Raw genomic sequence first — 26,750 nt, 5'->3', positions numbered from 1 at the left:
AATGTCTTTTAACGCCTAGTGAAGGACATGGACTTCAAGTTCATCAGTGTGGAGCAATGGTTTCTCTTTTGGAGTTGGCCACATGAGACAGAGTCTCATGGCACCCAGAGATGGTTATTATAAAACCACAAACATGTATACATGTAGATGTCTATGGATACCAGAAAAGTTTTCAAGATAACACTTGGGTGGTTCTAATCTAATAGACGCCCTCGAGAGCGTGTGATCTGCACTGCCCTCTATAGGCCTTGATTGGTTATGAACAAGAAGGAAACCAGGGGCACGGGGAAAAGCTATAAACCAAGGCAGTGAAATTTGGGCTACTGCAGGCTTTTTTTATTGCGCCCAATGCTCAGATTTTTTTTATTTGAGTATTTTGTTGTCTCAGAATATTCCTGAATTGCATACGCCTGTAGGCTGTCTTTGAAAGGATAGGTGGAGTATTGGTCCACATTTGTGTTGAAATATTTAATTGTTTAAAATATTATCTTAACTCTTCTCCTTTGTAGAGAGCCATGTCTTCAATATTTTACAAACTTGGATTATAGATTCATGGCCCAGTTTTGTAGTCCAATCATTCAATTCTTTATTTTTACATATTTTGGTCTTCCAGCTCAAAAAAAAACATGAATTGGGGAATTCGCATCATTAGAATATTGTAATAAAATCACATTTTTCTTCAGCAAAATTCGGGTCACATTAAATCAGTTGAAATTTGGTACTTTCTACATAACATGCAATGTTCAATACTTGGTTAGGACTCTCTCTGTCTTAATAACGGCCATGATGTGTTTAACATTGAAGTCAATTTCAGAAACAGTGCATGGGAGTTATGGAAGCCCAGATATCCTTGATGCTTTGCTGTCAGCTGTTCTTGTTTGTTGACCTGGTGTCCCATACTTCACTCCTCAATAGATTTCCATACCACGTTTTGGCGCTAACTCACCAGTTTAATTCTAAATCACCAGAAATGAAACCCCATTGAAAATGTGTGTTGAACAAGATGTTTTTTTCAGGCTCTAAGCCTTTCCCTGAACAATGAATATATGATAAGTTAGCCGAACAGAAATAAATATCTTGTCCCATAAACAGGCTCTTTTGGTGGGGCAAATATTTTCTGTGTTCACAAACAGTATTATCAGTGTTGCGTAATTTCACTGGCCTATGGTACTATGTGGTGCAGATCCCGGGAGCGATGGAAATGTCTTTCAATTTCTACTTGCCCCCAACCCTCACCAAATAAATACACCATAACCTATTTGAACAATTATATTTTTAGAATTTTGATGACTATTTATTTATTTGTTAGACTATTTATTTAGTTATTTGATAAGCTGCCCCCTCATGGCTGAGGCATGAATGCAATTTCAATGTGTGCATTATCTGCTTTGGTGTACCGTGTCACAATGGGCTTTCCCAGTGGGGATTCTTCCACAGTTCCATGTAGAGGTCAGAAGAGGGAGCTAAATACTTATAAGTGGCCCCAGCAATGTATGCAGAACAAGGCCCTGTTTTCTTCCTCATGAGCAGTAAACTCAGCTCTCCAAGGGTGCATTTCTCGAAACCCAAGTTCCAAACTACATTAGCTACTCTGTTGTTTGCAATGCAATTTTCAATTGCCAACTACGCAAGTTGCTAACTGGCTAACAACTACGCTTTCGAGAAACTAACCCCCCCCAGACTTGGCACAGTCTCCCAACAGCCAGCTGCCACTCAGGGCCTGTGTGAAAGGAGTTTACCAAGGAGGCCTGCCAATGATTAGGAGTGTAAATAAGAGTGACCGTGGCCAGGGCTGCTGACAGCTTTGGCTGAACCGTCTGTGGGACAAAGTCATTTGAAAGGACCCCTCACCTATTACATAGGCCTATACTAGACTATGTGTAAGCATTAAGGGCACAGTTGTGGGCGCCCCTCTCTTCCTGGGCCCGGGACAACTGATCCGTTTGTACCTTCCTGCCGACTTCCCTGACCATGGCCAAAGAGTTCCTCTTGTTTCCTGTGAATGTCTTTCTCCCTGCTCAGTGGACTGTTCATCCTCCTCATCTACACCCTCTTCTATAGGCTATTGATATTATACGGTATGATGTCAATGGTACTTAAACACAATAGGATGCTTGGACACAGTGGATCTTGGGTCATATAGTTTATCCAACAGTTTTATTATTTTTGAACCGTGTACTTTAGTGTGTGTGTTTGTGTTGCTGTGGAATTTGGGGTAGAGACAATTCCTTTCACTTACAGCTCTATCTGTCCTGACACTGCTCTTATCACTGTGATAGTCTAGTAAGATGGGGGAGGAGGTTTGCAAGGCAAGGAGAGTCATACAATGGCACTGGGACGTTGTTGACGTCATTGCTGGGTTCATTGTCAGACTCTTATTGAGAGGGTGACTGATAAATGTTGTTAAATAAATAACATCATTGTTTAGAGTCTCTGCCTAGCAGTTGATTTGTTGTTAAGTAGGCTAGCCTATGTGGATCTACTGCTGGGTGGTCATTATTACAGCTGGGTGAATTCAATCTATATTCCAAAACTTAAACTTCATGCTTAGTCTATACACTGTGTGCAGAATTATTAGGCAAACAAGTTTTTTTGACAATATCGTCCATTTTATGCATATTGTCCGCCACCACCCTTTATGGACATGAACACCTATTGGATTTAAGCATTCCAGGTCATTCGTATTTGTATAATAAGAGATGGTGTGATCAAAGGAGCTCAATACCCTATATCAGGGCAAAATTAGTGCGCATAATTATTAGGCAACTTTGTTTTCCTCTGGCAAAATGAGCCACAAAAGAGATCTAACAAACTTTGTTAAGACTATAAACAATTTTGAAGTCTTCTAGAGGGATGTGGCTGTCTTGAAATATTGGTCACATCCATCTAATGCACCGTTACAAGCCATCAGTGTCACATGACATGTGCTCACAAAGTAACTGCCAGATTGAGAAGAATTGAAGATGAAACTACCACAAAACTATTACCCTGCAGTGCTGGTATATTCCAGAACTGAAACCTACATCGACTGTCCACAAGAACATTGTATTCAGCACTCAGAGACATGGCCAAGTTAAAACAGGCTGAAACCTGAAGACCACTCAACAAGTAACTTAAGTCAAGACTGGGTCAAGAAATGTCTTTAGACAGTTTTTTCAATGGTTTTATGAACTAGTGAAAGTGACTGTTAATGGACCAGGTTGATGAGCCTATGGCTAGATCAGTAATGTGCACACTCAGATCAGTTGCTGAGTTCCACTCAAATACCAGCAGATTACTGCATAAATACCATTGTCTTCGTAAAAGATGCAATTTTCTTCCTCTAAAAGATACAGCCATGGTTTCATCCACCCTGTCTGTCAAGAGTCGCTTTCCCAAGTCCATAAAACCTTTGAAAATTTTGTCCCCAGGTATTTTTGCCCCCGTTTTGACTTAATTAACTTGTTGAATGGTTGTCTGGTGTCATCCCTTCTTACCTTGGCCATGTCTCTGAGCGCTCAATACCCTGTTTTTCTGGACACTCTGTGTTGGTTTCTGTTCTGGAATATGATAGGACTGCAGGGTAATCATTTTTTTGTAGTTTCACGTTAAATTCTTCTCAATGTTTGGCAGTGACATTTCTTAAGAGACTGATGACTTTGTAACGGTGCATCTGATAGTTCTGTGCGAACGTGACCAACATCTTGCAAATTTCAAGACAGCCACATCCCTCTAGAACACTTCAAAATTGTTTATAGACATTTCAGAGTTTGTTAGATCTATTTTGTGGCCCATTTTCCCAGAAGAAAACAAAGTTGCCTAATAATTATGCACACCTGATATAAGGTGTTGGACACCTTCGACCACACCCCCATCTTATTATACAAATACGCATGACCTGGAATGCTTAAATCAAATAGGTTTTCATGTTCATATAGATTGCTGTTGGAAAATATGCATAAAAAATACAAAATGGTCAAAAAACATGTTTGCCTAATAATTCTGCACACAGTGTATAATGAAATGTTCAGTTCAGTCCAGCTTGGAACAAATTGTCTACTTTGAAGTAGCACACATTCATATTCTTCCAACAACCAGTCAAAGATAATGTATAAACAAATAACTAAATAATGTTGCCTCGTTTTCCAATGAAGTCATCTATTTTAATTCTATTTCATAGTATCAGTAATACATTGGCAGAACACCTGCACTACATGGCCACACCCCCACAGTTAGGTGATGCATCTGGTGATGCTACAGAGATGGAACGCCCACTGGTTGTCGCGAGCAGTCTCGCGGTCAGAAATTCAGCACTGCGGGTGGTGATTTTAGCGCTGCCTCTCGCTCTGTCAGAATAAGGAAATACCTCCGAGAAACCAGCTGCAAGCACTGACAAGTTACCACATTATGCTGATACACGTTACCTTCCGTGCCTCCGACGTAAGTGGACAGTTCAAGACGGCATCACAACACGAAGAAGCATTTGTCTGTAGTTAACTGGACTAAAAGGAGTTGCAGCCTGGCTTTTCAAAACTTTTCAAAACATGGCTAAAAGGAGAAGAGGACAGAATGATGAGTTCAGCTTTGTCAGTCCCGTGGTGAAATACGTCCTTTTCTTTTTCAACTTATTATTTTGGGTAAGAAAAAAAATCTATTTCTGTTACATTGTATAATTGTATCAATTCAGATAGCCTACTGTTTGACAAACTACTGTCAGACAATTACCTTATAGTGAGCAGGGTAGGCCTAGGCTATAGGCTCAGGGTAGCCTACTTATTGTCTATTTTCAGAGAAAGAATGTCAGTGTTGAATGGTAGATAGGCTAGAATTCTAGCCAAGATGTTGAAACACAGGAAACTTTTGCAGTCTGTCACAGATAACCCTAGGCTACTCATGACAAGTAGACCAGTCATCTGCATTTCCTGTGAGATCATGATAATCACATAGCCTACAATGTGTCATGTGGCCTACAACAAAAATGTTGGTTGACTGGTGTTGGTCCTGCATATCCTGATAGCCTGTGTTGCTGCATTCACAAAGTTAGGCTGATGAACACACATTGCCCCCTTGTTTCTTTTTGTAAAAAGATGGAGGCATTCGTTTTATTTGATATAATGGTGAATGTATGCCTGTTGGCACATTGTTTATGGTCATTTATTTGGGTTTTTGGGACTGTTGCTAAGCACTGAGTTTCATTTATTCATATGCTGATAGTGTAACAGGGATTTGTGAGGAGTGGGGCCCCATGCTCTCCTCTTCCCTCTGTCTTGGCTGCTTTCACACGCATGCACACACACAGCAACAGAAAGACAGGCATACATAGAGGGAGACAAACAGACAGATGGAGGGAGACATACAGAAACAGAGAGACAGATAAAATGAGAAATATGTGAATGTTATCACTCAGTGTTTTATTTAGTATTACAGTAGGCCTAAGTGTTAAGTCAGCAAATTGTGGCTGACCCTGATTGTCTGAGCCAATGACTGTAAAATGCAAGACCTGAGCACACACGATGACAGCAGGAATAGTTTTCAACTATTTTTTATATGTGGTCCTTGTCTTGGTTTTTGGCAGGCTGACTGCAGTGAATACGTTCCTCATTGTTATCAGAATCGGACAACATTTAGGCTAATGCAAAAGCAGGGCCCAGTCTGTGAAAGCCTGAGTTTGGTGGAGTTGATGATTAACTTAACTTTCCTTTAAACACAGACACCAATGTTATATTAGGCTACTAATTAAAGACAGACCTTCCTGTTTTTCTCTGAGCCATTTGCCTTTTTGTCTTCGTCTCCCATCTTTTGTAACCAGTTTATAGACACTTCATTGACACACTTTTTTGAAGACGGCAATGCAGACTCAAATCAAATTGGCAATGTTCAGTTCACTTTGGATGTTTTTCAATGGATAGATCCCCGTTGGAATGTGCTGAATACTCCGTAAACTTCCTGGTGCTCTGTTGGGCTGTAGTTCAAAATCCTCTTATACGATGAAGTGGGTTTTCATGTCAAAAGCTCTGGACTGACTGATAGTGTTTGCCCAAATCTGTGTTGAAAACATACACTGATTTTGAACATTGTGGCAATGCTAACGTGCAAGCTGCTAGACACGTCAAGTTTTAAAGCTATCTGACAGGTGTGAGTTACTACTTGTTGTGGTTTTCCTGTTTGCTGGCCTAAATGTTTGCAGAGTTGCCCGTGAGTCATGACACATATTTCAAACGCCAAGATTGACCTCAAACTAAAACAAACCATTTAAAATGTTGCCAAATATGGCAGCTCTTTGGTTTTAGCCATTCAGGAGAGGCTGTGGGTAAGTGAGAGGAACTTTAATGTTTACCCACGACCTCACAGGATGGTTAAATGTCAACTCAAATACCAAATCCAGAAAGGGTATTAGCTCGTTCATCACATTGCAAGGCGGCATTGGCGGATGGTCCGCTGAGCAGAATCAAGTTGTTGAGCCAATTGTTTCCATAAAGATTGACAACTTATAACCAGAGGTGGAATGTAACTAAGTATTTTTACTTCGTTACTGTACTTAAGTAGTTTTTTCTGGAATTTGTACATACTTGAGTAAAAATAAAAATGCAGACTTTTAATTTTACTTAGTTACATTTTTTGACAATTACTTGTACTTTCTACTCCTTACATTTCTAGAAGAAGACTTTACTAGTTACATTTATCCTAGGTTTTCCTGTTGTGTTTTGTGGATATTTGAGTAACCTCCACTGTGGGCAGGGAGGCGGGACCAATCCCCTCTTTCAAACTGACACCCAGACAGAAAAGATAAAAAAAAACATTAACAGGACTCCATAGTCCATAAACCGTTGCAGAAACTTTTTCCTATTGGATCAAGTAGGCAGACATACAGTACTTGTACTTTTGTACTCAAAAAGTACATTTAAAAGTTAGTACTTATGACTTTTACTTAAGTAAGTTCTTAGATTTTTGGTTTAAGTTAGTACTTTTACTTTCACTTGAGTAAATTTTTCGCAGGGTACTTCTACTTTTACTTAAGTACACAACTTCAGTACTTCTTCCACCTCTGCTTATAACAAGTTGTATAACAAGTTATTGGTGTTATGTTGTAGTGTTTTATGAAGCAAAACATAGAGAAGTTCTCTGTTGAATGCTTCTTGGACTTGAACCACTGAAGAAAGGACACTTAAGTCATGAGAACAACAATTATATTTGTACTGAATAATGTGCATCATGCAGATCAAAGCGCATCAGCAGTTTGGTGGGAACAAAGTTGTGTTAGCTTAGTTGTGGTAGTTGTGTGCGGTATACAGAGTTTGCAAGATGACATTGTGTATCTGTAGCCTCTTCCTGAAATGCACACTATTCTACCTGTAGAATGTGTCACTGATGAAAAAAATAAACTACTGTACATCACATTACTGACATTCAATACAAATATATTACAACAACAGTACATTGCCATTCTGGCCAAACTCATAGGTTACAGGAAACCAGTTAAATAATGCAAAAACAAGGCGGTCATGCTTCCAGTGTAAGTTAGTTGCATTCTCTGACGTTTGTTTTTTGTCATTTGTAACCAACTTCCGCAGTTCAGTAGCCCCAAGCAAGACTTGGATTAATGGCTCAAAATTCCAGGTTCAAACATGACACTAATTCACACACACTGCTAATATTCACTGGAATTCCTGCTTTTTCTGTCACGCAGACAGAAGGTGGGGCTTGCCTCGATATAATACAATGCAATGCATATTGGGTTTTTTTAGTATTATGTTGAGTTGAGCAAGCTTTTGGTCTTATTTTTTATCATGCTATTTACAGCATTCGGATTGTGAACGTGTGTATTAAAACGTAGAGAGCACAGATATTTCATAGAAGAAACGACTGACACACAATAATTTCATACACATGCATGAAATCAAAACATACCACTTGCAAATACACAGCCTCAAACATGTAGTGTAATGTACAATATCGCACTCTATGTTTACACACTTACTGGTTTATGGGAAAATGTTAGAGGAGTTTGTTCTCCACCTTCTCAACCTTTTTTGAATAAGCGCCCCCTGGACCTCATTATAAGCCAACGCCCCCTTGAACCCATCATGACTTTGCCAACGCCCACCTTAGTATTCAGCTATACTTGGAAACTGAGCACCACCCCTTCTCAGTTGTATCCTTCTAAACACCCACCAAGGGTATCCTAACCCCCTGGGGGTCTGTAGAGCCCCCATTGAGAAAGACTATTTTAGGGCATGGGTATCTGAAGGCTGAAAGCCTTAAAAACGGCATACTGCACAACAGTGCACTAATGCAATTAATTTATTTAACCCATTTTAGCCCGATGCTGCATATGCATTGTTTGACCTTTGGCGCCTGGAGCGACATACTGTATGCTGCATTGAAGCTCTTGAGATTTGAGTATTTTTTATTAAAAATGTGGGCATGTTAGAGCTGACTGAACACATTCTAATGAGGGTCCTAATTTTTGAAGAACTTATTTCATGTTCTTATGTGCTTCGGAGACAGAGATAGGTTTTTATAGACAGAGGGCACCTTTTCTCAAAAAGGGCTTAGGCATTCAGCAGGCGTTTTTTGCAGGTGCCTTGGGCTAAATTGTGTTAAAGAAGTGCATACCATACAGCCCATCCACCTGCTTATCCATTTGATACTGATATACCTGTAGGTCTGCAGGGCAGGAACCTGGCCAGTCGACTTCATCCACCGCGATTCACTTATTCACCTGACTCGCTTGTTCACCCACACATTAACTCACTCACTCACTCACTCACTACATATTTACACACACAGTCACTCACTTGCTCACTCACTCACACACACATAGGCCTACCACACAGTAGGGTTGCCACATTTCAGTGGTAAAAAATCGGGACACATTGATGCGCGAGCACAAATCATTAATGATATGTGTTTATTTCAATGGGGTAATATGAAGCCGTGCATTATAAAAAACCGGGACAGTCCAGGAATTTACCTGGACAGACCATAAAAACCGGGACAATCCAGGAAAAACCTGGACATGTGGCAACACTACCACACAGACATTCATACACTCACTTGCTCACTCATTCACTCACACACATTCACTAACACATTAAATCACTTGCTCAGTCACACACACACACACTTTCACTCACACATTCATTCACTTGCTTATTCGCTCAAATGCTCGCTCGGCTCGTTCATTCACTTGCTCGCAATCTGTCATTGAGCTAGCCACAGATTCTGTTTGCCCTTTGTGTGGCAGTCGGTGCTTCATGGTAACCTGAGAGCCCTTTGAGGCGACTCACAGAGGATTTGTAGGTCGCCTCGTATTGTGTTGGACCTGAATGTGCCCTGAGAGAGAGGACAGGGTAGGATGCGAAACCTCCTGAGAGAGAGGAACCTCACAATATCATTGACTACTGTATAGGATAGACCTACAGTACCTTACCCAGCAACTTTTTTCTGTCTCCCTCAAGCTGAATTGGTTTCAATCATCAAAACTACTGCCACATAAACACAGCAGCACACAGTAGAAATGTATTATGGCATTTTTGTAATGCGCCTTTCTGTTGACTCACTGTTTGACTGATTCTTTAAAACTGTTGCAAGATAAATAACTTTGCAAGTTTTGCACTGATAAGATCAGCAGCATCCTGCAACTCATTTTTTGTTGCGACATGCTGCAAATGCAGTCCATCGTAAACAAATACCCCACCACATTTTTTTTTGACAATTTAGCCTTCAATCACCTTTTTAGCGGTCTAAATACTTCCCTTTACTACACTGATACAGTGCATGTGCATGCTACATGTGTCTATTTTTCCATGTGCTATTGAAGTGGCTGGTAAATGTTGGATGCAATACAGAGATTTTGTTGAGTGGCGACTGATTCATCATGTGTAGGCCTAGTGTATTATAAGTGTTCATGTTGTCAAAGTTGATAAGTGAAGATGATAGATGCTAAGATGATACAGTAGCAGTCCAGCCCATTGTACTGTATCTATTGGGCATAGGCTTGCAGTTAAGGAATTGCGATCTGAGGGTGACAGATTCAAATTCGTACACTGGCAATTGGGTTTAAGCCAGTAGTTCCCAACCTTTTATTTACGAGACCCATATCTTTACCATTGTTAACTTTAGTGACCACCCACCCCCACACAAAAAACATTCATGTCACAAACGCTCTGGTCCTTGTAATAACTAAATACATTGTTTGTTGATCTATTTAAATCGATGTGTAGGCCTATGTGGACGTTGAATTTAGTTGTTTTGTCACAAAATGTTTTGAAATAAATGCTTTCTCGTTTATTTAACATATAAATTACAGTAAAATGATTAAACCCTTTAAAATCACAAGGGCTTTGTGAGCCCCTGTTGATGCTTGGCAACTCCCTTTGAGGGACCCAGCCAATGTTGCCAGATGGAAAATGTTGAGCTATCGTACCGAAACCTCTACATTTTGATGATTTTTTTTTTTGGGTGGGGGTGCTTTTTGGGAGAAAATTATCTTACCAAAGACCGAAAATGCATCTAAAATAATGAACTGAATGACAACTCTGAAATGTACATCATGGTTTTTTTTATCATACAGAGGACAAAATTAACAAAATTATGGTACAATGTCATTATCGTACATCTGGCAACACTGGACCTAGCCCCCAGGTTCAGATACCAGTGGTTTAGACAGTAACTGAAGAGTGTTCTCCTCCACCCTTGTTCCCTTGTTACTGTTGCCATGAGAATGGTACTGTTCCCCAGGCAGTGTTGTCATGGATAACCCTCGCTCATGAGGGATTGGTTAACCCTTTCGTGCAAAGCCCCATAGTATAAACTTGTTACCACAATGACAATCACCATTTCCCAATGTCAAGTGTTCTAGCCTTGGTAGTGCGTGAAATGTCTAGTGATTGGATACTCTTTTATCTAGTGATTTTTACCAAAGAGTATCCAATCACTGGGCGTTTCACGCACTAGCAAGGCTAGAACACTTGACATTGGGAAGTAGTGAGTGTCTCTTAATCTTAATCTGTTTCTTACGACCTTCTATAGCCTAATGTCATGGCAATGTTGCTTGGATGTAGTTGAGTTTTCTGTCAGCACAAAGTGAGTCGCATCGCCAGCGATCTCATGTGCACCAAAAGACAGACAGTGCGTGCAGACAGAGCTTCAACTTCCTTGGTTGTACTGTGTGCTCTGACGTACCGTGTAATGTCAAAGACCAATCGGTCTCACTTCCACTTCCACTCATAATACTTGTTTTTGTGTCTGCCCTGTAACATAGTGCTCTCTGCATGTCTTTTGCCTCTATTCCACTGCCGGTTTTCTGGTAGGCCCACAGCTCGACACAGCGCAACTCGGCCGCCACTTTTTGCTTTTCGAATAGACAAGACACAGTTCAATCGTAAAGCAAAAAGTGGCGTCCGAGTCGCACTGTGTTGAGCTGTAGGCCTACAATACAAAACCATCAGTGGAAAAGAGGCACAAGTCTCACTGACAGAGAGGTATCAAAACTCCAGCGCTTAGCCTCTTAACGCTGTGATTGGCCTCATGGGAACAGCGGGGGACATTGGCCATGGGCCATGGTCCAGGGCAGGCTTGTGCCCACCCACTTAATCAGACTCACATCCAATCCAAAGGCCCTTTTTGTTTGATTGACTGTTTAACAACCCATTCATTCATAGCTTCCATTATAGGGTTGTTTTTACCCAAATGTAATGCCCGAGCCTTAATCTGTTTACTGAATGAATGATGTCATATCAATGTTGTTGAGGTTTTGTTTTTCATAAAATAGTGGTCACCACCAGTCCCATCAAAAAGACTATATAGCCTAACTATAATAATAACCTATGACTTTGGGACTAGGCCCTATTGTTGGGGTACACCCCATTTTATGATTTCGGTGTCCCTGATATCCTGTACATTGTATCTCAAGTAGAGTCTCTTGCGGTTCATTCACACTTGGTGCATGTTGAATGGACTGCCAAAGCGAGGCTGGTAACACTTTACTTTACGGATCGCTAATAAGGTGTTAGTTTCATAGTAATTTCTCTGTAATTTCAGTGTATTTTTTTATGGTAATAACTGTTTGTTATTAGTAACAACAGCAAAATAACAATATGGTTTTCAGTGCAATTACACTATAATTTCTCATTAATAACAGCAAAAATAACCATACAGTTTCCAGTGCAATTATGCTGTAGTTTCTAGTTAATAGTAGGCTAATGGAAACAGCTACTGTGTCATCATAATAGTTAGGTGGTAGGTATGCCAGTAACTAAACGGTATCAGCCGAAGTAGTTTCATACTAATTAGGCTACATCAGGGCCATAATGTGCAATATTTCCTCTTCCTATGTTATTGCATAGAAACGACCACCCAAGCATCCTTGTATTATTTCTGCTTAATTACCTTGTAAACAATTGAGAAGTTATATAGAAATAAGATAGAATCAGGGCCGTAAAATGCATTATCACCTATTCCACTCAATTTTATGAAAATTACATATTTTCATGGTCTTCAAATGTCTTATTTCTTATGTCCACTCAATTACTTAGTTATTATCATTTTTAATACAATATAGACTAGCCTACTATGAAGTGATTCAAGTACACAGACAAACACATTGTGTGCAAAACTTTATTTATTTTTCCAATCAGTTATGTCATGTTCACTGATGTGAGGTTGTCAATCTGCCACCATCCAGAGGAAGTCCTGTGGACACAAACAAACAAACAGAGAAGTCAACTGCAAGACCGGTTTCACCACGTTTATTTTTTTATGTTATCAATTCACCATCGCTAAATTTGCTTCTGAAATGCAGTACCATGTTAAATGCACGTTGTAAATCTTCCTCAGGCTGACAACGTTGCTGATTTACAAAGGCAAACTCTAGCTAGCACCTAGCTTCAGTCATTGAAAACATGGTGGGCAGAGCTAGCTAGAACTAGTGGTTTCCATTGTAAATGTACCTCTGTAGGCTATGCCATTTCAGCACAAACACGGCTGATAAGACGTGTTTGCAATGTATACAGTTAAAATCCTTCAATGCTCAGAGACAAAATGAAAGCAGGTTAAAGCTAGAACTACATTAAAAGTTCGTTGTCAGGAAGCTTACCTTGCCTGGCTCTGCTGCACTGAAGTTGAACTAGCTCGCGGTGGCGGCGAGTCCTGTTGTTGCTAGGCAACGAAAGTTTGGTTACTGCCATTGAGAGTAACTGTCAATGGTTACTGCAGAACAGAAGCGTCTCAATCAGTATACTTCTGTACTTCAAGCACACTCGTTCTAGTTGTACGCTGCCCGCTCTGCTTGCAGTAATGGCTCAGAGACGCTGACGTTGTTTAATTGAGTACACTGACACACAAGGGTGGAGTTTGAGACGTACAACAGAGTGCTTTCGCACGCAGGCAGTAACCAGGGTAACTTTCAAGGTGAGCTAAAATGGTCTTGATGTTGATTTCATCCACCTTCAATCGTCGAATTACTTTAGCCTTATTTACGAATTACTTTAGCCATGTTTTATGAGAGTTAGTGTTAGGTTTATGTTTGTTCTGGAAACGAAACGGCATACAGAAGTACCTTTACAATGGAAACCACTAGCTAGCTCTGCCCACCATGTTTTCAATGACTGAAGCTAGGTGCTAGCTAGAGTTTGCCTTTGTAAATCAGCAACGATGTCAGCCTGAGGAAGATTTACAACGTGCATTTAACATGGTAATACTACTGCATTTCAGAAGCAAATTTAGCGATGGTGAATTGATAGCATAATAAAATAAACGTGGTGAAACCGGTCTTGCAGTTGACTTCTCTGTTTGTTTGTGTTCACAGGACTTCCTCTGGATGGTGGCAGATTGACAACCTCACATCAGTGAACATGAATCTCATAACTGATTGGAAAAATAAATAAAGTTTTGCACACAATGTGTTTGTCTGTGTACTTGAATCACTTCATAGTAGGCTAGTCTATATTGTATTAAAAATGGAGTGGAAATAAGAAATAAGACATTTTAAAACCATGAAAATATGGAATTTCCATAAAATTGAGTGGAATAGGTGATAATGCATTTTACGGCCCTGATTATATCTTATTTCCATATAACTACTCAATTGTTTACAAGGTAATTAAGCATAAATAATACAAGGATGCTTGGGTGGTCGTTTCTATGCAATAACATAGGAAGAGGAAATATTGCACATTACGGCCCTGATGTAGCCTAATTAGTATGAAACTACTTCGGCTGATACCGTTTAGTTACTGGCATACCTACCACCTAACTACTATGATGACACAGTAGCTGTTTCCATTAGCCTACTATTAACTAGAAACTACAGCATAATTGCACTGGAAACTGTATGGTTATTTTTGCTGTTATTAATAAGAAATTATAGTGTAATTGCACTGGAAACCATATGGTTATTTTGCTGTTATTACTAATAACAAGCAGTTATTACCATAAAATTAGACTGAAATTACTGAGAAATTACTATGAAATTAACACCTTATTAGCGATCCGTAAAGTAAAGTGTTACCGCGAGGCTACTATAAAACCTCAGGCTATGTTACATTTATTTAGTACTCTTATATACTGATTAGGAATTTCGTTTCAGTACTTAAACAGTTTGTGGGGGGAAAACGTATGGTGTTTGGTAATAATGTATTGATAATGAGCTTTTAAGCAAATTTGAGGCACTGTAATAGACAAATGTTACAACTTCACACTTCATTAACTTTTTTGTCTCTTCTCTTCACAGGTGATTGCACTGCTTCTGGTGTCCATTGGTGTTTATGCTCGAGTGACCAAACATGGCGGTGAGTAACACCTCAACAAATCCAAGCATTCTGCATTCAACATAGAAGACTGTTATAGAAGGGCAAAAAAAACAACAGCAGTGTGATCTGACACAAACAGATAATTGGCATCCTTCTGAGTCTTCACCTTTTTCCTTGGTGCTCATCAGTGTAGGGGCTCTGAAGTTAAGTCCAGGAAGAGAAGTTCTGAGGCACTCAAGGTTGTGAGTTTTTAAATACTTTTTATTTGGCTACAATGCCTACGCGTTTCGGTCTTAATGGCCCTCTTCAGGCTGTATCAAGAGTAGTGCGATCTGAGTGGAAAAACGCATTGCCACGTTGTTCTTAAAGGAAAACAAAAAGGCAAAATGGTGATGCATAATTCTGTTCCAACACGCTCCGAAAGGTGCGGTTTTAATTTTGATAGGTAGGACTCCCCGTCAACAGCAGCACGGTGTAGCTGTCTGTGTCATAAGTATAGCCAGAGGGGAGGAATTATTGCAAGGAATTTCAGTCTTGCAGAATAGTTGAGGCAAAACAGGACAGCAGGTCAAACAGACCAGTTTTTTTACCTCTGAAATAATTGAGGAGAGGAGTCAGACCTTTTTGCTCCCTGTTTGTAGATTACAGTATATTTTATGGAAATTTCAATGAAACACTACTGGCAAATTGAAATTCAACTTGGTCAGAAGATAAGCAATGGCCTGTAGAGATCACTTGATTAATTTTGGATTCAAAGGTGAAACTCCGGGCTCCTAGTGGTTAGAGAGTTGGTCTTTCAATCTAGGGGTTGCAGGTTCAAATCCCCCCTGACCCCTCCCTACATCTCCATCCATGGCTGAAGGCACCTAACCACACATTGCCCCAGGGCCTGTAACCAATACCCTGAAAAATCATAACTGTAAGTCGCTTTGAATAAATGAAAGCGTCAGCTAAGTGCAATGTAATGTAATGTGAAATTCCGGGCTCCTGAGACATTGTTTTTGAAAGGGTGAGGTTTGTTTAGCCTGGTACCACTTGTTTTTTTTTTAAATATTTGTCCATTTGTCTGGCTAACTTCCTCCATTTCCCATCTTTCTCTGACTCTCACCCTTTTGCATCACCCTCTTGCTCGTCAGTCTGTTATCTCCTCTTACTGGCAGCACTGTACTGAACTCTGTCTGCCCTTCCTCTCTTACATCCTGCGCTTACTGAGTTCTTCCCTTTGTACAACCTTTGTTTCTTCTTTTGTGCTCCTCTATGTAAGCCACAGTTTGCAAATGGAATGAGCAGCACTTTCACTGAACCTGTCCATAAGACAAACACATCCATTAAGGCAGATATTACATTCATAGAGTAATTGCTGTAGGCTGTTTTTAAGCTTCAAGTGACACAGTACGTTGGCGTTTTTTTTGTTTTTGCGTTGTATCACGCCATAGAGATGCAGTGTTAATTCAACACTTAAGGGGTACTCTCTGGGACCAAATACACTACAGATAGAAGGTGTTAAATTGACCGTTTTTTTTTTTTGGTGTTTTTTTTACTGTGCTGACCGACGGTTACTGTATCATTGCGACGGACTGACATGCTAATGTAGTGTTTCTCAACGGGGGCGCTACAGCCACCTCAGGGGGCGTTGGGGAGCCCTAGGGGGGTGAGGGCGTTGAGAAGGATACAGCTGAGTGGGGGTGGGGTTTAATTCACATTGTGGTGCATTAGTCTCTTTTGTTTTTCGATACTAAGGGCTCATGATTGGCAGGCTCATGAGGTTAAGGGGGCGTTGGGAGGCTTATGATGACGTCAATGGGGCGTTAGTTCAAAAAAGATTGAGAACCACTGTGCTAATGCAATGTAATGCTAATGCTTCTGTCCTCTCCTTCTAGAGGCTGTCACAGCCTGCCTGACAGTGGACCCGTCCGTCCTGCTGGTGGTGGTGGGAGTGCTCATGTTCCTCATCACCTTCTGTGGCTGCGTGGGATCCCTCAGGGAAAACATCTGCCTTCTGCAAACAGTAGGCCGCCATGCCACTCCCTTTCATTCATTCTCCACAGCCTCCGGCTCACAGAGCCAGCAACAGCTGAGCCGTGTCATCGCAGAATTAGGATGACTGAATAAGAGCACGGACAATGTTTTTGTTACTGCACTTAAGTCCTTAATTTAAAGTGCATAAGTGCTTTGTGTTGTGTTTATGACGATAACAGATTGGTCGACGATGTGATCTGTTGTATTTATTTTTCGACTATTCTGCTAAGTAGATAATATGACAATGGTGTTAGAATTTACATTTTTGAATTTGCCTTCTGTATACACTAAATATTTGTGGATGATTTTACAGCATTGCTGTAAAACTTGTATACATATTTATATACAGCTTTCGCAGACAAGTGGGGATGTATTCCAGAAAGCACTTTTCGTGCACAGAAGTGAGAAATATAGTATAAAGACCCATTTTTTCTTATTTTTTAATAAACAGAATAAACCCGTTCAATAATTAGTGGAGTTAGTATTTAGTAGATTAGAGTTAGCTCTTATCAGGCTTAATTTAGCTGGGTTAGGCACTAAACCACCTTTTTGCAATGCCAAACAGCAGATCAAAAATGTCTAATTGCACACACAATTGCCATCAGTCTGTTCCCGTGTCATGTCCTCATTTGTCCTTCTCATTTCCTCTTTCTGTCCTCATCGTAGTTCTGCGTCTGTCTGAATATCATCTTCCTGCTGCAACTGGCGGCCGGCATTTTGGGCTTCGTCTTCTCTGATAAGGTATAGTACTACCAGTACAGAGCTTTCAAGTTTTACCAGCATTTGACTAGTTGGTAGGTGCCAATGTCAAGCCCTGTACCAGTGTATAAATCTGGTGCACATGTGTAAAACTCCTCTTCCTGTTTATGTATAAGCCTTTTCTGTCCATTTTCAATGTTACACATGCTCATAACTTTCATCATGGCTACTATGTTTGTCTCATGTTGACCAAATGAGGGTAGGTGAATGGTTTCTGACATGGCCACAGGAGACACATGCCATCTGGTGGTCATTTCTCGCAATTACAGAACAAAGAAATTCTGAAGCGTCATAAAAATGTGGAATTTCACAGGTTTGAGGCTTTAATTTTAGATTACTGTTAAATAATTGGGTATGTTATTCCTTTTCAATTCCACAGGCACGTCACAAAGTGAATGAAGTTATAAACAAAGCCATCATCCATTACAGGGAAGACCTGGATTTACAAAATCTGCTGGATTTTGGTCAGAGAGAGGTGAGAACAGCAGAAGTTAACACATTACTTAATGTGGTGGAAGATACTTTGGCGAACCACTGTAAAACATTTGAATGTATTCATTAATATAAGTATGAGGTGAAATTGAGCTGTAAGATATAGCAAAAATACATCCATATGCTTTATGTGTACGAATGTTTATGTACGGTAGGCCTAAATGTTTATGTAGAAGTCTCTGAAGTCTCTCAATCTCTTAACCCATTTTAGCCTAAGCCCTTTTTGGGAAACATACCCACATTTTTAATAAAAGAGCTCAAATCTCAAGAACCTGAATGCAGCGTATATGTCGCTCCAGGACACAATGGGTTAAACAAAAGTGATGTTGTGGTATAGGTGAAAGTGGCTTCTGAAATACCCTACAAGGTGATAAAAGATGTCTTGAAGATTACTGCCCTACAGCCAACATTTCTGACCTACCATCATGTAATCCATAGTGTTTTGAGATTTGACAGATGAATGGATCACATGTTAAATCAAAGACTGTATCCTCTTGGCTCTAATTCCTGATATTCAATATTTCCAGTTTGGCTGCTGTGGAGCTGTGTCCTACAAGGACTGGTCCATGAACATGTACTTCAACTGCAGTCAAACTCGCAGCCAGGAGGGCTGTGGAGTGCCCTACTCCTGTTGCCTCATCTCCAAAAACGAGGTAAGCAGAGAGAGAGGGAGGTAGTGATGGAGGAATAGATGCTTTTCTTTGGGATGGATAAAAAAAGCAGAATAGACAGGCTGACATTATCACTTATTAAGTGTTGTGTGTTGTAAGCTTCTAATGTTGTAAGCTTCTACTTTTTACCTATAAACAAATCTACCTTCGGGCATCAATAAAGTTACCTTACCTTAGACCCTCAACATTGAACTGGTTGCTTTATCCCACATAAAGTAGAGGAATCGAAGAAGTAAAGGACAAGCGCTCTCAGACTTATTCAATTCGTAATGCCAATAAGAATTATATGATTTCTTTCGACCTGGACCTTTTCCCACCTTTTCAGACCGTTATCAACACCATGTGTGGTTACGGGATGCAGAACCACGATCACGAGGAGGCAGGGCTGTACATCTACACCAGCGGCTGCCTGGACAAGCTGGTCAACTGGATCCACAGCAACCTCTTCATCCTGGGGGCCGTAGCACTGGGCTTGGCCATCCCTCAGGTAAGAGCTTCTGGGAATCGAAAGTTGAGAGTATACATGGGTTTCCCGTTTCTAAACAATCCCCGGCTGTACGCCCCTGGCTGTGCACTCTTCAACCTCTGATTGTCTGCAACTGTTGTCACTCAAAAAAAGTGCTCAAGTGGTTGGTTGCTTAGCATCTTGCCCCTCCTCACAGTGTGAATGTTTGTAAACGGGAAGCCTATGTAGGCCTACTATACACACATCCAACACCTTGCAGGTGTAACTGAGATAATCTGCGCTAGACCACCACAACACTGCTGAGCTAAAGGGTCAGACAGATAGCACAGCGCTTCTGATACTGTATGAGGCTTGGGGAGGGAGGTTTTATTTTTGTCTTTTTCGACTGAATTCAACAGGACAGTGTGAGAGGTGGACAGGAAGCGAATGGGGAGAGAGACGGGGAGGGGTCGGCAAAGGACCCGGGCCGTGAATCGAACCCGGGTCAGCCGCATGGTAGACGAGTGCCCTACCGGTTGGCCACGGCAGGGCCTTGGGAGAGGGGTTTACTAACATTCTGTGCCAAACTCCGCTAATAGGTATCGATTCCACAGGGTAAAAAAGTTCCACAGATAATAAAGTAAGAAATGACCTACACATTGCCTCTGCTGTCAGTGATTGGAGCAACAACTGTATGCGGATAATTTCTTACTGCATTAAGAGCTTCTGTGAAGCCACCCGGAAACATCTCACAGGGGTGCTGTGCTGTGTTGCAGTGGATAGAGCACTCAAGCAAAGCAGGAATAGCCTTTGCAGGGAATAGACAAGAGCTTTTTTGGGAGGTCCACATGTTTCCAAACTAAATATCCAAACAGTGGACATTGGAGATAGTTAGAATTTGAGATTCCCTGCTTAGAGGGAGAGGAATACGTAGTAGGGCTGGGCAACGTTAACGCATTAACGTGCGTTAACTATTGTGGCCGGTATCGCCAGACAATTTTGTGTTTCTTTTAGCCTTTTATGACCGTCATTCGTGACTTTAATTTTGAAAGCGTCTTCTGTTACTGCTTCCAGTGACTGCTGACAGAGAAAAAGATGGAGTCTAGAAAAGTAGGCAAAACAAAATAGGCATAGCCTACACAAGGACATCAACTTCTGAATGGACATTTTCGGTACAAAGTTCTACAGCCCTCATTGCGCAGCTCTCGAGCAGCATGTGGCTCGCCTTTGCAGCTTGCAAGGTTAATATCGTACAGTCAGCATAACAAGGTTATGCTGACCGTGTCTCAGCTGTCAATAACGCCACGCGGACTGACAGTGTGCATAGCTGATAACTAAAGCCCTGATCAAAAAGCCTCACGCAACGTTTTGGTTTCTACATCTGGCGCTGTGCGTGCAGACTAGCTGAAAACGCTGGCTCAGGGCACAGTTGAAAAGGCAACGGTTTAAGACTGCATCTTTAGTCGAAGTCTACTTGCTTTTAATTTCTGCGCATCACAAAGTTTTATTCACCATTCATATCTGCATCAACATGGTATGATTTTGCGGAGCCCCTAAATTTACCTGACATCGGTGTGGGTGTGGGTGGGTGGGAGTGATTATTGTCAATATCTTATTATATGTTTAGTTTAACTGCGCATTGGAGACTGGTCAAATGCAATTTCAAACTTCTGTGCTAACCCTGTGACATAGATTTTTCTGCAATAAAGTACACTTGACTGACTTGAATTCTTTGATGTTCTGTTCAACAGCTCGTAGGCATCTTCCTGTCCCAGCAGCTGATCAACCAGATCAAGGACCAGATCAAACTCCAGCAGTATAACGTGCAGCACCGCTCTGATCCCTGGAACTGATCTGACACCTGGTTCCAAGTTACTGATCTGACACCTGGTTCCAAGTTACTGATCTGACACCTGGTTCCAAGTTACTGATCTGACACCTGGTTCCAAGTCACTGATCTTGTTCCAAATTCCACCGCTCCCATCCCTGGTGCTGACCCAACACCTGGATCCAAGTTTCTGATTTGATACCTGGTTCCAAGTTCCACTACATCGCAACGATGTTGTTGAGAAACGTACCCCAGGTTCCAACGTCCACTACTCCGATTCCTGGCAGGGAGCCGATTCCAGGTTCTGCCGATCCAATCCGACAGTGATTCCGTTTTGGGTTTCACCACTCCGATGTCTGACAATGGTCCAGTTCCAGGTTCCACCACACTCCGATCTCTGGCAGTAATGAACAAGTTCCTCCGCTTCACCTTATGGTGCTGCTAAGCTGTCTGAGACTACTGTGGGACAAAGGCCCTGGTGAAAAATAAACTCACATTCTCAAATAACGTTTTTACAGTTTTATTACACTGAAAAGATGTCCGAGATGGACACAACTTCGACAATAAGACAAAGCACATGGCACGCTAGCCAATCAAAGCTGGAGTCTTCATAGTCCTGATGACAATGAGATATTGCACAATGAATTTTAAAAGCTTCTCAATACTGAAGACTCTCTATCACAGCTAATGGGGTTATGCTCACTACTGAAACAGTGATGCCACGGATGATATGCTACCATGTTATGCTGGCTACACATGGACAATTCTCAGTGTGTGTGTGCACATGTCTATGTGTTATTTTGTCTTATTATTTTGTTCTGGGTTTTTCCATGCAGGACGAATCTCTTGTTACAACATTTGTTTTTTTTACAGCTGAAAAAAAAGAACGTTAAAAGGCGGCATGTGGAGTGGACTGATGATTTTAATGAGCTGCTTTGTCTTAATGTGGTTTGCGAGCACCAGACTGGGTGAAACTCCATGGAGCCCAAAGATCAGATGAATCAGATGATAAATGATGTGCCAGTGTCTTAGTAGTGCAATTTAAAATGACCCCTTAATGCAAAAATAATGAGCACTTTTCATGATTTCTTCTGAGGTCTGGAAACAGGCACAGTTTATCAATTATCAAGGATGTTTATGTATGCACTGTACTAGTGTACATATGCAATGTTGTATTCATATGAAATGTAATGTAGACCTTACAGTTTGTAGACCTTGTTTCTATTTGTATGTTGAGTCTTTGTGCTAAAGAGATGCATTGTTACACAAATTGCCACGTTTATGATTTTAAGATATGTAATATGTAAGATATATTTTTACCCATTAATATTAATTTCTTCTGTATTTTACATTTGACCACATAGTTTGTGGTTGTACTGTATGAGCTACATATGTAGTTGTTTTATTCATCATAAACATGTTTTATTTTATTCATCATGTTCATTACGTTCATATTCACCATTCAACGTGTTTTTAAAACTTATATGATATTTTGCTGTTGTTAAATAAATGTTTTGTACTTAATTGCCCAATATCTTGTTAATGAAATTGTAATTTAATTCTTCAGGAAAAAAACGGTAGAATACCTTGCACTTACATACATGGACCAGTGTGCCAGTCAATCTTTGTCTTCCCATCCTTTCCTGTGGCCTCTGTGTCACCCCCGTCTGCATGGAGGAAACTACAGTACACAGTTCCCACACTATCAATCAGTGCAGAGCAACATTTTGGGGGGCTTCCCCCATTCAACATCCCCGATTGCAAATGAAAGAATGTGACCTTGTGAATTGGTGAATTTGACATTTGTTTTTGCATGATATTGAATAAAAACTCGTCATGGATGGCATCAAGACACACATCACAAAGCCATATGCCATAGGAAAAGGATGGGAGCACAAAGGTGGACTTGCACACAGTATGACCAGCTGTTGCTGCAGAAGTGAAACCTTGAGATCTAGCAGAGGATGCACTTGCACTCGATTCAGCTCAACCACAGCAGAGCAGACATGAATGTGTCACCTCTGCACCTCCTACGTCATCTTGACGGCTATTGACATCCTGTCACAACATCACATGAAACCATTGTCTACAGATAATTGGGACTAGAAGGTGACAGAGAGACACTTGTAGTAAGGTCGCCTGGGTTTTTAAAACTTTCTTTAAACATGAGTAGCAGCTATGTCAACCCCTGGGTGAAATACACCCTCTTTTGTTTCAACTTCTTAGGCTGGGTAAGGACATTACTCTTGCATCATGAACTGTTCAATGCTCTACTGTAGTTACATTATCCATGGTGGATGACGTAAATTCATGTTTTCTCATAACAGCTGCACTTGTCTTTTTAAAAACGTTCAAATTCAGGCATGTTTGACTTCTCCATTTACATACGTACAGTATGTGGCTTGGCTTTTACTATGACTGTTGCTAAGCACCAAGTTTCATTTCTTCTTGATAATGATCATTGTGTAACTGGTTTTGACGGTGTGCGCTCCGTTCTCTCTTTGTTCTATCTTTTACACAGATGGCACTTAAAAGAGAGACGTTAGATTACTTTTTTGAGTGCATTTCGTGTTAACTTGATTTTCAAGTCATCACATTGTTAGTCTGCCCGTGACTGTGTCAGCACATATGAGATGACAGGAAGTTTTTGTTTTTTGTTTACCAATACTTACATAGGCCTATGAGTTTTGGTCTGGGCCCTCTTGATATTTCTTCTCTTTTTGAAATATTTGGTTTATGGATGGAATCACTACTGAAAATATAGCTGCAAGCAGCAATGCGGGGCCAAGCAGTAAACTTGCCAAAGTCGCCACGGCAACAGAAGGAACTGCAGCGCCCCCTTTGGTCCAAATCCCGCCAATGTTGGTGTGCATCAATTTGAGGGGAGTGTGATCACGTAAAACAAGTTTAGTTTGAATCCGTTGAAGAGCTGCCGAGATATGAGCTCACTTCCTGTTACCTGTTGGTGGCGCTAGAGAGTTTGAGCTTGGGGTCAGGATTTTTTTTGGGAGGTCATGGGATGGACTAGAATGTGTGCAAAAAATCCTAACAGAAATTGACTAACGGTTGCTGAGATATGACCCTACTTCCTGTTTTGCCACCTTTATGACAATTTTGATTGCTTGTCACCGGCAAACGATAAGAGGTGTCAAAAATTCTTTGAATACCCTAAAGCAAATCAGTCCCAAGATTATGTGTACCCTTTTGCAAGGCATTCTGACCAAAATTGTGGGACAAGTAGCATCTTTATTGAATTTCACAAAATTCAAAATGGCAGATTTTTTTCTTCCGATTGACATGAAGTCATATAGTGCGTTGGATTCGGTTTGGCCCAAGGATTCTAGTTATAGTATTTTTTTTTAAATTAGGCATATAGCTTGAAAGCTACAGGCAAAAATGTAGCTAAAATGTTGACCTGTTGGTGGCGCTACAGAGTTTGAGTTGGGTATCTGATTTTTTTTGTGGTAGGTCATGGGATAGACTACTATGTGTGTACAAAATCCCAGCCTAATTCGACAAACGGTTGCTGAGATATGACCTCACTTCCTGTTTTGCCACTTTTACGACAATTTTGATTGGCTGTCACGGCTAAACGATAAAATATATCCAATATTCCTTGAGACCCCATGTGTAGCTCAGTCCAGAGATACTATATACCAAGTTTCGGGTGAATTGGCCAAAAATTGCGGAAAAAATTCAAAATGGCGGGAAAACTATCCTGGCGGAAAATGACGTCATATAATGCGTTGGATTCGTCTTGGCCCAAGGATTCCAGGGATACCAAGTTTATGAAAATTGGCCCAGCGGTTCAAAAGTTACAAGTAGAAATGTACCTGCAACTTTGACCTGCTGGTGGCGCTAGAGCGTTGTGACTGGGGACCTATAAATTGCTGTGGGTAATGCTGAGACTGGCCCGAATGTGTGTGCCGATTTACAGCATTTTCCTACCTACGGTTCTATGGGCTGCCATAGACTTGCTAAGGAGAGGAAAGATGTCTACGTAATAATAATAAGAATACCAGTTAACACTATAGGGGCCTTCGCCAGCTTCGCTGCTTGGCCCCTAATAACAACCCTATGCACTTTGAAGCATTTTTAACTTCATGTGTGCACAAGACTGGTAACACTGCACTGGTAAGATCTTCAAAGTCAAAATCTTTGCCTTTGCTCTTTGACAGGTGCTTGCTGTAATATTGGTGTGCATCGCTGTTTATGCTCAGGTGGAGAAACAGAATGGTAGGTGGACAAAATTCAGATCAGGTGGTACATAATTCTGCTTTAATGTGCACTGTGTATTATTTTTAACAGTTTCTTTTCAGAATTAATGATTCCCATTCACAAACGTTACCTTTTCCATGAATACCACCACCATCAAATTGTCAGTATTCATTATGATTTTTTCATACATGAAAACGTAGATCTTCTCCATGTTCACCATTTTGAATGTCCAAAAATAGACATTTTTAGCTGCAAAACTTATTGTACTTTGGTCATGCTAGTAAATATTAGTTCATTATTAAGTAAATATTCATGAAAAGATCAAATTTGGCAGTAGACAGCGCAGTTTCAATGAGCAGCAGAGTTGCGATAGGCCTACCTACTCTGGCCACCATCCTACACAGTGCTACTTGGGTCAAAATGTTCTCAAGTAAAAGTACACATTTTAAAAACTACTTAATCCCTTAAGACACGCCTTTATAAATCAACTGTTACCAGCATGGCAATGACCAAGTCATAATGTATTACTAAAGTCCCTGTGCACTGTCATAGTAGTGTAGTGCTATAGTAGTTAACTTTCAATGTCTATTACAGCGTGCCACAGAAGGTACGGCGTGCATTAAGGGGCTACGATGCCTATATGTAATTAGTTACTCTCTACCCCTGCCATCACCCATTCCATGACCTTTACATGATGAGTTCATTGTGAACATGACTGTTCAGTGACAGCAGAAACAAATCATTTTTTTAACTCATTAAGTCATGGCCCCTGTTATAAATCCTGTTAAATGGTCGTAATGCGTTGATGCCACTGTATAATGTCATTGTAGTGTAGTACTATGGTAGTAAAAACTCTTACAGTGTTCCACTGGTCGTATGGTGTGCATTATGGGATCTACGGTAGTTTGGGTCTTTTCTGATTTTATTGATAGGATAGTGGATAGGAAAGTAGGCCTAGAGAGGGAGATATATGGGGGAGGATCAGGACACAACCTCAAGTTCCGTAGAGAGTAATGTAATGATGTAATGTAGTGATATGACTCCCTATCCCACTGAGCCGCGGCACCCCCATAACAAATGTTTCAACTCATTCTTGACACTTAAGAAATGGCTTTTCTCTTTTGGTCATCATCTGACTCCTCAATATTTCGAAACGTAGTCAATTGTTTTGCTCTTCATTTTCTCGTTCTCCCTCATTGTAGTTCGGCCCTTTTAGTGTAGCCCTTTCGTACATGCGTAACAACACTCACCACCAATACAACAATATTGTGAGGCAAGAAAATGACTTTTTTCAACATCCTTGCATGTTCTGTGCGTTTGCATGTCTGAATGACTTGGCCCATTTCCCTTTCTGAAAGACTTTCAGTCTCTCACGATCACTGTCTGTCCCCGTTGATGTGGCCTCCAACTGCACTTCCTGTTCTACATCCTGTGCTTACTGGTTTCTCATTTGCATAACAGTAGCTAGCTTGTTATGTAGCCTTTGAGGGTCACTTTGGATAAAGTGTCTGCGGGTGTAATATCTAACACTCTTGGTAAAGGGTAACTGATAGCTATTCCTATCATAAAGCAAACTACCTCTTTAG

At 40.8% G+C, this 26,750-nt stretch overlaps 1 protein-coding gene across 1 annotated transcript; it reads left to right on the top strand.

Annotated features, from left to right (window-relative positions):
* The first annotated feature begins 4,283 nt into the window (after nt 1-4,283).
* LOC134463947 (tetraspanin-33-like) lies at nt 4,284-23,698 on the top strand. The gene is made up of 8 exons (XM_063217325.1): nt 4,284-4,616; nt 14,714-14,771; nt 16,613-16,740; nt 17,418-17,492; nt 17,890-17,985; nt 18,530-18,655; nt 18,999-19,160; nt 20,870-23,698. The coding sequence occupies exons 1-8, from the start codon at nt 4,524-4,526 to the stop codon at nt 20,969-20,971; spliced, it is 840 nt and encodes a 279-aa protein (XP_063073395.1). The 5' UTR covers nt 4,284-4,523; the 3' UTR covers nt 20,972-23,698.
* Nucleotides 23,699-26,750: the final 3,052 nt, after the last annotated feature.

This window comes from Engraulis encrasicolus, chromosome 15 (assembly GCF_034702125.1).
Source record: "Engraulis encrasicolus isolate BLACKSEA-1 chromosome 15, IST_EnEncr_1.0, whole genome shotgun sequence".
NCBI lineage: Eukaryota > Metazoa > Chordata > Actinopteri > Clupeiformes > Engraulidae > Engraulis > Engraulis encrasicolus.
The sequence above is the reverse complement of the archived record's forward strand: the minus strand, read 5'-3'. Positions and strand labels throughout refer to the sequence as shown.

Coding starts and splice junctions, on each gene's coding strand:
- LOC134463947 (XM_063217325.1), top strand. CDS start 4,524: ATGGCTAAAAGGAGAAGAGGACAGAATGATGAGTTCAGCTTTGTCAGT. Junction 16,741..17,417: donor ACATCTGCCTTCTGCAAACA/GTAGGCCGCCAT, acceptor TCCTCATCGTAG/TTCTGCGTCTGTCTGAATAT. Junction 17,493..17,889: donor GCTTCGTCTTCTCTGATAAG/GTATAGTACTAC, acceptor TCAATTCCACAG/GCACGTCACAAAGTGAATGA.